This window comes from Brachyistius frenatus, unplaced genomic scaffold (genome assembly GCF_029030835.1).
Source record: "Brachyistius frenatus isolate BFR_SWC_R1_liver_20210118 unplaced genomic scaffold, ASM2903083v1 Contig_350, whole genome shotgun sequence".
Classification (NCBI taxonomy): Eukaryota; Metazoa; Chordata; class Actinopteri; family Embiotocidae; genus Brachyistius; species Brachyistius frenatus.
This window is the reverse complement of record NW_027210949.1, coordinates 72,012-85,121: the sequence shown is the minus strand read 5'-3', so window position 1 is coordinate 85,121 and position 13,110 is coordinate 72,012. Positions and strand designations below refer to the sequence as shown.

General features: G+C 42.6%; 2 protein-coding genes across 2 annotated transcripts; one reads left to right on the top strand and one right to left on the bottom strand.

The window, feature by feature from the left end:
• Nucleotides 1–1,214: 1,214 nt before the first annotated feature.
• On the bottom strand, nucleotides 1,215–2,485 carry grxcr1b (glutaredoxin and cysteine rich domain containing 1 b). Its single transcript, XM_069723902.1, has 2 exons — nucleotides 2,066–2,485; nucleotides 1,215–1,891 (listed from the first exon to the last, which is right to left on the bottom strand). Exons 1-2 carry the CDS (start codon nucleotides 2,483–2,485, stop codon nucleotides 1,847–1,849), a joined length of 465 nt encoding a protein of 154 aa, XP_069580003.1. The 3' UTR covers nucleotides 1,215–1,846.
• Nucleotides 2,486–3,701: 1,216 nt separating this feature from the next.
• utp25 (UTP25 small subunit processor component) lies at nucleotides 3,702–11,308 on the top strand. Its single transcript, XM_069723927.1, has 12 exons — nucleotides 3,702–3,822; nucleotides 4,083–4,122; nucleotides 4,244–4,439; nucleotides 4,539–4,799; nucleotides 4,978–5,066; nucleotides 5,158–5,568; nucleotides 5,953–6,169; nucleotides 6,260–6,462; nucleotides 7,833–8,015; nucleotides 9,171–9,280; nucleotides 9,509–9,754; nucleotides 11,042–11,308. Exons 1-12 carry the CDS (start codon nucleotides 3,722–3,724, stop codon nucleotides 11,295–11,297), a joined length of 2,313 nt encoding a protein of 770 aa, XP_069580028.1. The 5' UTR covers nucleotides 3,702–3,721; the 3' UTR covers nucleotides 11,298–11,308.
• Nucleotides 11,309–13,110: the final 1,802 nt, after the last annotated feature.

The following is a 13,110-nucleotide window of genomic DNA, read 5'->3' as shown; positions in this document are numbered from 1 at the left end:
ATGCCCGACATGCCCGACATGCCCTGCTCCTCTGGGCCCGGAGGCGGCGGTCTGTGCGGAGCTGGCGGGGTCGCTGTCCGCGGTGCTGACCGAGGCAGGTGCACCGTGAGACGTTTGTTGCAGAAACCGGACACTTAAAGGGAAAGTCCACCCCAAAAAAAACAAAAAAACAACAACCCGACTCTTGAATTGTGCCGTTTCAGTGATTTGAGGGAGTGAAATCAATGTGTGTTGAACAATTAAACAACTGTTTTGACTGTTGGAGGCTAAAGATTTAATCTGACTGCTCGACTAGTGTTTCGAAGAACAACTTCATGAATATAATTACATTTTATTCGTGTTGTCATCAGACATTACTTCACTTTATCTTCAAAAATACAGTATAACCAGGTTGTTTTTTGCATTTAGTAAAAGTCCTGTATTCAAAATGGTCCAAAAGTATTATCATCAAGACATACTTCAAATATCATATCATTTAAATATAATAATTTAGTTTGTCAACCACTTTGATAATTACTTATGTGACCACATTTTCTAAACATAAATTAATAGTACCTTCTTCCAGCCTCACTGTTGTGAGGAATTGCTGCTTTTCTGAATCATTTATGTTGATAAACTGGATATGTGTGGATCTGAGCACAAATCTTTGGCTTTAGGAAAATGTGATTGACAGGCCTTAATTTGGTTAATTTGGAAAATAATCATTAGGTTAATCAATAATACAAATTTCCATTAGCTGCAGCCTTACACAAAATATATTGGATTAATAAACAAATGTCTAAGAAGCATTTTAATGTCGTACTGAGCTAGTGAAAGTGGAGATCATTTATATTCTGGTATTTCATAAACTGATTGTGTTTTGTTTGTAGAATTTGCATCTGGAAAGAACTGGAACAACAGCTGTGATATTAATGCAGTGGAAGTAATTGTCTCTTAAATGTAGAAGTAAGTAGCGTAACATACAATAAAAGAAGCTCAGATTTGCACACGAGTAAACTACATGATTAGCAGAGTCGAGTGCTGCTGTGCACTTCAGTGTTTAATGGAGCTACCAAAGAGAGGATGTAGAAAACAGCTGCATGTTCACATTATTTATATGTTACACTATGTTATTCTGTAAAATGTTGTAAGCATTAATAAACGTAGTTTCCACAAAACCACATTAAGCATCAAATCGACTGCAATGCAACAACGATACATTCATATAGGCTATCTGTCTCTTATGTCAAATAAAGGTTTATATAATCACCGTTCACAGTATATGTGAATTATGTGTACGACAAAGTATGAAGCACACCCAGTCTTGCGCGAACATTATTACAAAACGCTTACAAAAAACAGACGTTGACATAATTCAGCTGAATGAAAGAGACTCCACCGAATATCAAAATCATATGAAATTCTGGGTCAAAATTAAACATCTTTTTAAAAAAAAAAAAAGTACAAAAAAATCTTTTCAGACACCCTCGGAGCATCCAGGGAAGTCGCTAAGTTTGATGGTTTACTTAATCGAGACAGCTGCCTTTACTCAAATGGGAAACAGAGAAGCAGCATGTCTGAAAAAGTTATAACGTAGCTTCGAATGTTTTTAAATGTATAAAGATTTGGTTAAAATATAATTAAATGTGCACACGTAGTGCAACCATTTTTTTTCCCCATTATCTCTACCAGTGGGGTGAATCTGGAGTAAAGCTGTAGTCCTTTCAAAATAAGAGCCGACAGTAGAAGTCACAGGAGTTTTGTTTTGAACCAGATGAATTAAACGAGGACTTCTGGTGTCGACGAGACTGCAAGACAATCCTCATCCGCAGTGTTGCTGACCACACTGTGTGAAATTTCACACCGGTTACTCCTTTTCCCAGGCTCTCCTTCTCTGGTGACGAAGGGAACCCTTAAAATGAAAAGAGAATAAAGGTTATATATATCGGCACAAATACTTCACACCTCGTCTTAGATTGTGATTATCTTCCATCCTGAGCTCAGTGCATGAAGAAGAGGCAGAAACAATCAGATCATAGAAGAATGAACTTTAAATTAAAACAAAAGAAAAGTCAGAGCTGCTCACGGTGTACACGTTGGAGAGGTTGTTGAAGAGCACTTGGCCTGCGCTCACTTTGTTCCTCACTCCTCGGATGGTCCCGTTCTTGCTGCAGATGTTGATCCGCTTGTTGCTGAACACCATCTCCCTCTTGGCACTGGCGTACAAAAGCAGGTCGTCGGGTTCGCAGCCGGTCTCGTCCACGTCGGTCTCCACCACCAGGCCGTTCAGGTGGCTGTTGGCCTCGCTGCCGGGGAACGAGCCGCCCTGCTCGGCCTCCGGGCTGCTGGTGCGGTCGGAGTCCACCGAGTCCGACACCGAGCCGCTCCAGGCCCTCTCACCCTTGAACACCTCCGTCAGGACCCGGCCGCTGTTGGCAGATGCTACTCTAAACCTGACGGTCTTCCCGGCCTTTTCTTTCTCCTGTTTCACTTTTGGCCCCTCCATGGAAACACAAGAATGTCTCACATGTTTCACATCCCATCCAGAAAGGCCCGACCTGCTCTTTCCAGCTCAGTTGAACGCAATTATCACACAATAATAATCCTCATTGACGCGTCAAAATGAGCTGAAAATACCCCGAGTTCAAAAACTAGACTCCCAAATGGTTAATAATGGATGAGCTTGTGCCATGGTAACAGCTAAAACAGGCAAACAGTAAATTGATATTACCGTGTTCAATAATTGAACAAGGTTAGTTTTCAAACAGCAGTTAGACCAGACATAGTGACCAGTCCTGTAAGGGCTGCCAGCCCAGCAGCCAGGATGAATTACACAGAAAACACGAGATGACCTTTTATGACCTTTACGACAACCATCATTATGCCGGACTCCAGTAATCTTGAGATCAGCCTACTTGCTTTCTGCACAGACTATTGCAGTATAGCTTCTTTTTTTTTTTCTTCTTTTTTTTTAACTGCAATTGATATTGAGTTTGTAAGTGTGGCCTATACCTATTTCACCATCATGGGTGTTAATGGGGTTTAAACAGGATCCTATTAAGTCAACGCTGTTACGTGTCATCAAATCAGGAGTAAATTCAACACGTTTGTTTGAACCCATCTCGACAAATCATCTATTCTAGGATTTACTGTGTTGCTGCTAAAAGAAACCCATAAAGATGCTCATCCTTGTTGAAGGTAAAGATGCTTCCGTAGCATTTCATTATTTTTTTCACAGAGAAATATGTAAAAAAAAAAAAAAAAGGTGGGGGAGTCAGAAATGCATAACTGGGACACACAAACAGCCACAATTAATATGTTTTGATTATGAGTGTTGTACTTTATTTGTTGTTTACTATAATAAAAATGCTAAAATTCAGCAAACATCAGCAGAAACGTATTTGATGAATCCTTTCATCTATTTCCAAATAAGAAAAGATCCTTTAACAATAGATTTTAGGCTAAACGGTTGTCTTTCTGTCGTTGTGTAAATACACAGTGACTTTAAACGAAGTGACATTCCCTGTTTTAATCACACTCTTCGTGAATAACTGATAAAAGGAATATATTTCCACTCTGAAGTCAGAGGACTGACCTGTGTTGTTGTTGTTGTTGTTGTTGTTGTTTTTTCTTTCCCCTCCGCTCCTGTAGGGGGCGGTACTGATCCCCCGGATCCTACTCCGATACCCAACAACCGCCGAAGAAGACGAGGCTAACCCACGTGTCGCATCGCGGTGTCAACATGGGCAAAAGACGGCAGACCAAGCAGCTTTTCACAAATCTATCCAAAAAGCAGAAGAAACACTTGAAGGAGTTTGGAGAGGAGCATCCATTTCACGATAAGTAAGCAGCACATCGACTACTGCATTGACTCGGAGGTGATTCAGAGGTTTTGAGTTAAATTAGTGACGGCTGAAGCAGATAACTTCTCTAATTTGTTTTGTTATGTTGAACATGAAACTTGTTCTCTAATAAACGCAGGGAAAAACTTACCTTCAACTTATGGTCCAAATATATCAGATGTAAAAGCCAGTGAAAAGCTTCACTTTGAGTCGTATAAGTATTTATGTTTTCCTTTGTGTGTGTGTTTTTTTTTTCCACAGAGTTAATGAAAGACCTGAAAGAACTGAAATCGTGGAGCTCGTGAGTAGCTCTTTGTGCAAGTGATAATAAAACCCTGAAATTTCCGTCATATAAAATTGGGGTGATTGCTGGACTGCGTCTTAAGTCCTCAGAGATGATGACGTCATCACTTCTGTTTTAGCACTCGAGCCCAGAACAATCTGACACCGAGCCCGAGGTACTGGAGGAGGAGGAGGAGGAGGAGGAGGAAGAACCAGAGCAGAAAACGGCCTATCAGAAACTTCTCTCAACTCTCAGCCAAAACACAAGTAACGCTGCCAGCGAAGAGGAGGAGAGCACTGATGATGAAGAGGAGGAAGAGGAGCTTCTTGGGGAAGGTGAGCTGTTTATTTATGAGATTTTTTTTTTGTTTGCCGGCCGACACGTTGCATCGAGCTGAGTATTTATGTGCTTTTTTTTTTTAATTATTATTGTAGAGGAGAGCGACGGAGTTGTGGATGGAAGTGAGGATGGGGACGAAGATGAAAGGGGAGCGGAGGAACCTGCAGATGGAGACGAAGCTCTGACGGAAGCAGGTGAAGGGAAGGAGGAGGAGGAGGAGGAGACGAGGACGGTGGAGGCAGGAAATGAGGAGTTTATAGACAAGAAGCATGAGACCGAGTTTTGTCTGGAGACCAACTTCATGGGTGAAGGAGAACAGGACGACCACGATGAAGAAGTCCATGATGACACTAAAGGTGAGATGAGAGGGATGAAAATTCAACATTTTGTCAAATGTAGGATCCTGAATGATCTTTTCAAGTCCTTTATGTCCTTTTGTTTCCACACTCGGTGAACTGCTCGCTGAATTAGTCAACGTGGAGAACATGTATTGCTTTTACTTCATGTTTTACTGCTGTTATTCTTTACATGCAGACATGTTCTTACGACATTTGGACACAGAGCTCAGTGATGACGATGTGCAAAAGATAACATCCGGCTGCAAATCCAAGAGTCAGATTGCGGTATGAACTACATATCTGATTGAATCTGTTTGCAAAGTTTTACATTGGGAAAAAAAGTGTCATTACAGTTTCTGTTTTTTTTCTCACTTAGTGGCCAAAGTTGGGAACTCTCCTCTGTACCAGTCCCCTTGAGACGTTCGGCCCCGTCGGCACTCAGAAAAACACAAACCTCCCACTTTTCCACAAACTTTTGGAGACCCACTTGAAGGACCTAAACGTGACCTCCAGACCGAAAGCAGCGGCCGAAGAGATCAGCCCTCTCCAGCTGGAGCTGCTGGCCCTCATGGGCTCCTACAAGGATCTGTACCACCCAGAGACGTGTCCTCTTAACCAGGGCCCACATGTGCGCAGCGCATACTGCCTCCATGTGCTCAACCACGTGCTGAAGGCCAATTCCCAGGTCCTGGCTCACAACGCACAGCTGAGAGAGCGGAAAACTCAGGCTAAAGGTGGCGCCGAGCCTCAGGACGAACCCAGAGACCAAGGACTGACCCGGCCCAAGGTAAACAAGCAAAAAGGCACTTTTTTTAAAAATTTTTTATCTCAAATGCCGAGACTACTGTTGCAGTCTGTTGTTGATGTAGACACCTCGACCTTGAATGCATAAACAGCATGTTTCTGCAAACTTTGTGCACATTTCTTCACGAGGATCTTGTGCCACAGACACATTGATCATGAACAGATTGGACGAGCAGTTACGGTGCAGTTAACAGTTTGAAATGCAGAAAGGATTCGACTCCCCCATCAGGGACTTTTTATGTCGTCTACTACGTAAACACGAACGCTATCCACCGTCATCACTCATACGTAAATGCTTCTACTTGACGTTTCCTTCACTCTGCCCCGCTGCTCTGTTGTAATGTTTGTTGTTTGACGAACCTCTCAGGTCCTGATTCTCGTGCCGTTCCGCGGCGCCGCCTTGAAAGTCGTCCACACGCTTATCGGCCTGCTGGAGACGAAAGGCAAGAAGATCGTGGTCAGCAATAAGAAGAAGTTCAAAGGGGAGTTCGGAGAGGAGGCGGACGACAAGCCGCCCAACCTGCAGAGGCCGGAGGATTACAACTCCATCTTCTCAGGCAACCTGGACGATCACTTCAGGATCGGTACGGTCTGAAATAAGAAGTCGACCCAGTTTGAAAACCTCCCGAGTTCCTCTCCCCGAGGTCCTGATGCTGTGCGCTCTTCCTCACCAGGCATCTCCATCGTGAGGAGCAGCATCCGTCTCTACGCCCCCTTCTACTCATCGGACATCGTCATCGCGTCCCCGCTGGGCCTCCGCACGGTGCTGGGAGCAGAAGGAGAAAGTAAGAGAGACTTTGACTTCCTGTCGTCCATCGAGCTGCTGGTGGTGGACCAGGCGGACGTCTTCCTCATGCAGAACTGGGAACATGTCCTGGTAAGAATATACAGCGATTCAGCACAACACGTTGGTGGCGTTTGCTCAGCAGAGTGTAACTCTGGTTCTTACCGCTGAGGCAGATGTGGCGCCGCCTGCTGTCCGTTACCTGCTCATGTTTTTTTTTTTATATCTATATAAATCAAAGCACGTTAAAATTCTGCATGTGCTGGAAAATGACAAAGGTTTGGGTAAAACTCAGATTTATTTCCTCCAGGATTTTAATATTACCTGCTCTGGTCAGGGATTTTTAAACTGAGTAATTCTTCTCACCTTCGGCTGTAATAATTACAGCCGAGATGACCGGCTGTTTTCCAGCGAACTTGTTGCTGCTCCTGCAATTTAAATCCCATTTGAAGAGACGACCTCGTATTTTTAAACGAATCTGTGCGTTTTCTCTGTTGGAGGATCTTTCCTTCCGCATTTCATCAGTTCAGTGTGAAAATGGAGGGAGTGGAAAATGTTTCTGCCAGAACTAAATATTTGGCAGCTCAACCTCTGAACAGAACAATGATGTGTTATTATAAAACACAGACTTACAGTGACTTCGGAAACACGTTAAGACCAACTCATATTTAGGGAAACGGTACGTTAACAGAAAGAAATTGAAGCAGTCCGGAGATCTAGACTTCCTCAAGTCACGACTGGGCTGTTAATGTTTTGTTAAATAGGCTGAATCAACCATTAGCACTCCCTGTTTGTATCGTATCGTACCCACAGATGTACAAATAACTAATACTGAATTATTTTTGATAAATTCTAACGCATCTTGATTTTTCTTTAATTTCTGAGTGGATATTTGGTCATTTATTTACATTTATTGTTTTGCTTTGTCCTGCTGAATGTCCCTCTCTTTCCCCATAGTCTTAATCTCATCTGAATGGGGCTAAAGTGGAATTTTTAAAGGTTCATTTACATTGAACGCTCGGATTTTGTTAAATTTATCTTTGAAAAATTCACATTTTGTAACTGACTTTGTGATAAATGAGATAGAAATGCTGCCCTATTCTCTCTCTGCTCTCCTTTCACCCCAACCAGACTGGTTCTGTCGGAGGTTTCTTCCTGTTAAAAGGGAGTTTTTCTTACCTCTGTTAGAGGTTTTTCTCCCTTTAAGTGGAGTTTTTTCCTCCTAGCTTGTGTGGGAGTTGTTGGCTTCCTCTGTATAATGTTGTAAAGTTCTGTTGTGAGGACTTTACTGTGTCAAGGGCCCTGAAATATCCTGTGATATGATTTAGAGCTGTTAAATCTAATTGAAAATTGAATAATAATAATAATAATTGAGCATTTTCACCAAACCAGCCCTTTCAGAAGTTCCTATATTTGAGGTTTGTTTACATCTTGTTAAAAATGACTCTTTCCACGTCCACCAGCATGTGATGCAGCACATGAACCTGCAGCCGCTGGACTCCCATGGAGTGGACTTCTCCAGGGTGAGGATGTGGTGCCTGAACAACTGGGCCAGACATTACAGGCAGACGCTGGTGTTCAGCTCCATCCAGGACCCTCAGATCAACAACATCCTCACCAAACACTGCGCCAACTACCGGGGACAGGTCGGCCATCGTTCGCACTTCACACTCAACACCAACCCGACTGACAGCTCAGTTTAACACGTTATGAAGATGCACAGGAAGTGACGTCATACACCGAGTTGCTCCTCAGTGGGAAGACGAGCAGCCGCGCTGAGAGTTTATTGTAGTCGGCTCTGAAGCTGAGGAAGACTTTTCTCCACCTGTGGAGTCGTTCAGACGACAGCGATTATTATTTCACACGAGTCTAAAGTACATCTGTAGCTGTTGCCATAGTAACAAGTCCTTAATTCCAAATATGAAAAAAAGTGCAGCTGAATTATGACCCAGATTTTTTTTTTTAGCAAATTTATAAACAAACTCGCAAACAAATGTTCAGACAGATGTGACTCATTTTTTAGATTTAGAATCAAAGAAGGATGGATGTGATTGGCTAAAAAATATGAAATTATTCACATTTGTTCATGTAATTATTACGAATTAATTGAATTAAGAGTTACTTATATTTAATATACATAAAGGCATATGTAACAAAAGAAAAGTTCCATCTAAAAGTGAGTGTCAAAATCAACTCAAACAGAAAATACAGCATTTAATTGGGGATTTGTCATTCGAACGTTTCACTAAAACACATTAAAGATTTAACTGCAGAACTCCCTCAGCTGAAAGTAGCTCGTGCAGTAAAACACTTTAACAGATGGAGCTGCAGTTTCATTGTCATGGCAACATGTTAGTTAGCGAGCACACGCAACGGCAGGTAGTGTCACAGGAACACATCAGAGACTGATGCCTGTGGATCCGGAGCAGCAATGCATGCTGGGAGTGTTCTCAACTCATCAACCTGCCTCACGTGACTTTAACCTCATGATCAATATTCAGCCAATCAGATGAATGTTTTCAACTCTACTTATTTATTCAAGAATAAGAGTGCCCTGTTATTTATAATAACTGGAAAATAAAGATCAGAATAAGCCGCGTTATTGAAGCATTTTAGTGTTTGCTCAGCAACATCTGGGAGTGTCAAACTTTAAATAAGTGAATTGAAGTTTGATGATGAAAGTGTGTGTGTTGATGATGTGTGTGTGTGTGTGTGTGTGTGTGTGTGTGTGTGTGTGTGTGTGTGTGTGTGTGTGTGTGTGTGTGTGTGTGTGTGTGTGTGTGTGTTTGTTTTTGTCCCAGATTGCCACAAAGAACGTGCCAAAAACAGGCTCCATCTGTCAGGTGCTGGTCCAGCTGCCTCATGTGTTCCAGATGTTCTCCTCCGACAGCTTCATGGACCACGATGCTCGGTGAGTTCTGCTCCATCATTTAGGAACATCTCTCTATAACATCTATATTTAGATTTCGAGATCACGCAGTGTCTTTGTGGCTACTTGTTTCCTTTCACCTTCACCCTGACCTCTGTCTCTAAATATGGTTTTTCTTTCCTCTTTTTTAATTTGCATTTTCTGTATTATGAGCTTATTAAACGTGCAAACAGCTCAGTTAGATCTTGACATTTGATTGGTTGTCTGCAGGTTTCAGTTCTTTGTGGACAAAGTGCTGCCTCAGTACAGAGACTCGGTCATGTCCCACGCTCTCATCTACATCCCGTCTTACTTTGACTACATCCGGTTGCGCAACTACATGAAAAAGGAGGAGATGAACTTTTCCAGCATCTGCGAGTATTCCAGCAAATCCGAGGTGTCTCGAGCCCGACACTTCTTCCAGAAGGGAGAGAAACAGTTCCTGCTCTTCACTGAACGCTTCCACTTCTACAAGAGGTCAGTGGTTTGTAATGCTACATCAATAATAATACAATAATAATAATAATAATATATTTGCAGGCCTACACTACAGCTGAGTTATTAGCACATATCACAATCTACACATCTCTACTGTAACATTTTGTGTTGAGATACATGTAAAAACTTCTTAAGATGATTTTTCTTCCCTTGATATAAAGGATAATATATAAATTAAAAAAAAGTATTATCAAATTAGTTAATTAAAGATCTGGATAGCCGAGACTGTTCTGAAAAAAACAACAAGACGTAGCATGAATAGTCTGCTCCGATAATGACCAAGATATGAGCTTGAAAGTGAAGGCAGTGAAATTACCCTGAAAATAGCTGAGAGTTCAAAGGTGCCGTCTCTTCAGTTATTAAACCGAAGCTCACTAACTGAAGACTGGACAGGATGAACACTTGTGGTAAAGACTCACTGCCGTCACTAGTGAACGGTTTGAAGACACTAATCTTTGTTACCGTCTTAGTAATTAATGAGAGGCAAACGGATGTAACTTGTCTGACAGAGGTCAAAGGTCAGAGCTTCAGTTCGGTATTTGTGAAGTGTGAAAGAAGTGTGTTTTCTCTAGTTTGTTCATGTCATGTGACTGCTTGCCCAAACGCTGCAGCTTCATCATTGTCATCTACTAATGATAAAAAAATAAACAGATATTTGTAATTAGACTAAAACTATACCTCATTCAAGAGTTTCATTCTTCCTGCTTTTCTGCAAATACATTCCTGATTTTAAGTTATTGTCACAACACAGTTGGTTTCCAGGGTTTAAAAACGCTGTTGAAGCTCTGAAATCAGTTTTTCAATAACTTTAAGAAAGTATTAAAAAGTTTTGAATTTAACTAGCAAAGGCCTTTTTATTTATAAAATGCTTTTGAATTAGATTGCAGGCTGTCGGGGGATATTACATACTGTATAAATGCTCTGACACTGAATTGGGCAGGAAGGCTGTTTTAAATCGGTGCCAATCAAACTTGTCTCATAACAGCAGGTGTCTGGAAATACTATGATGAACCTAAATTAATAAATGATGTTTAATTGGTCAATCCATCTATTTTGTTGTTGTTTATGCAGGTCTGGAAAACATCTATTGACTGTTGGGAAGTTCTGAAAAATGTGATAACGTGATCAATAGTTCTGGACGATATTGTCCTTCATACTTTTAATACTTTATAACCGTGAAACAGATTAAATCTAAAGATTTCTAAAATAATCAGAAAATGTTACATGGAAGTTGAACTGATCTCTGACTGATCTCTTTTGTTTTAGGTACACCATCAAAGGGATTCAGAACCTGATATTTTACGGATTGCCGTCCTTCCCCCACTTCTACAGCGAGGTGTGTAACATGCTGGCGGCGGGGGGCCGGGGGGGGGAGGCCGGCTGGACCTGCACGGCCCTCTACTCCCGCTACGACGCCCACAAACTGGCCGGCATCGGCGGAGCGCAGCGAGCCGGCCAGATGTTGCACTCCGGCAAGACGGTTCACCTCTTCATTACAGGAGGGGAAGACGAAGCCTCCTGATGCAGCCGGACACGTGAGGGGAGATATTTACTGCACACATGAAAGTGGTTTCACATCAGGACGGTAACATTCACTCTTACATGCACATGCTCGATGTGTCATAGCAGGAAGCAGCCTGGAAACATCAAACCACAACGTCAGCAGCTCATCAAATATCTCTCTGGTTTGTAACTTTGGTTGTTTGTTCTCGCTAATAAGATTTTGTAAAAAAAACAACTAAATATGACTCACTGGATTTATTTTTATTTTCATGCAAAAACGTTCCCTCCCTCTTACATGTAAGAATCCGTATGTGAAGGAATGTCCTGTCCTGAAAGGGCAAACTTGTTTCTAAGATGCTAAAATATAATCAATAATATGGCTTAATATAGCAATATCGAATTGTTTCAAATTATTCAATGATGTGTTGCCTTTTGTTTTCAGGTCAACAAGGAATAAGTGGTTCTTCTGATACTAATGCATTAAGGTGGGAGACCACACGTAGTCCTTAAATTTAAGTCAAATGTTCCTGTTCGACATATTAAAGCTGCATCCCCAACTCCAAAAAAAACACTTTTTTAGACGTGTTGCTGGCAGCAAATTCCAAATAAGCATATATTTTTCATAAAAACATAAAAATGTCTTTCATTTAAATATGGGTTTATGTGATTTGCAATTCATTGCATTCTGGTTTTATTTACATTTTACACAGCGTCCCAACTTTTTTGGAAACGGGGTGTGTTGCCTGTCTGAGGGGTTCAGAGTGTTTTCTGCTGTTGTGCATCTCTGACCTGCTGAAGCAAAAGATAGGAGCGGATCCAGTCAGCACAGCCCACAAAAACATGGGGCCATCACAGAATACATTGGTCCTCAAAAAAAATAAAAAGATAAGTTACCAAACAAATCAGGCTGCTGCATGAACCACATGTAATAATTAACTACCTGCGTTGAGGCAAGTGCGACTTTGGTCGCAGAATTACAGTGTTTTCTCCGCCGGTAAAGGTGTCAGACAATAGGTCGGCGTGTAACTGCCGCGATAATGGACGAAACGACGCAGAAGCTCAGCTTGAAGCGGGAAGTGGGGCTGATGGGAGCCGTGTCCCTCATAGCAGGGACGATGATCGGATCTGGGATCTTCATGTCCCCGCAGACGGTGCTGTCCACCATCGGCAGCCCCGGAGCCAGCCTGGTGGTGTGGGCGTGCTGCGGATTACTGGTCATCATGGCGTCTTTCTGCTACGCCGAGCTGGGCACCGTCGTCAGAGAATCGGGAGGAGAGTACATCTACATCCTCAGGACTTCGGGTCCAGTCGTGGCCTTCATGTTGATCTTTAGCTCGGTGTGGTTCGTGCGACCGGCCGGCGTCGTCGGCATCTCGCTGAGTTTCGCTCAGTACGTCGTGGCTCCCTTCTACCCAGACTGCCCCCCTCCGGTGCTGCCGGTGAAGTGCGTGGCTGCGGTTGCGATCGTGGCGCTCGCCACCGTCAACTGCCTCAACGTTCGCTTTGCGATGTCAGTCCAGGTGTTTTTTATGGTGGTGAAGGTTCTGGCTCTGGCAGTCATTATAGTAGGAGGTGTGGTGATGCTTATCAGAGGGCACACTAGCAGCTTTGAAGACTCCTTCGAGGGCACAAACGTGGGCATCAATCCAATCGGTATTGCTTTGTACCAGGGACTGTGGTCATATGACGGCTGGAACAATCTCAACTATGTGACCGAAGAGTTAAAGCGTCCAGAGGTGAGTAAGAGGTTAGAATTTATCACTGAAGGACTTATTGAGCAAGACCATGATCTCAACTTGACACGGACAGTAACTCATCCCAAATAGATAAGT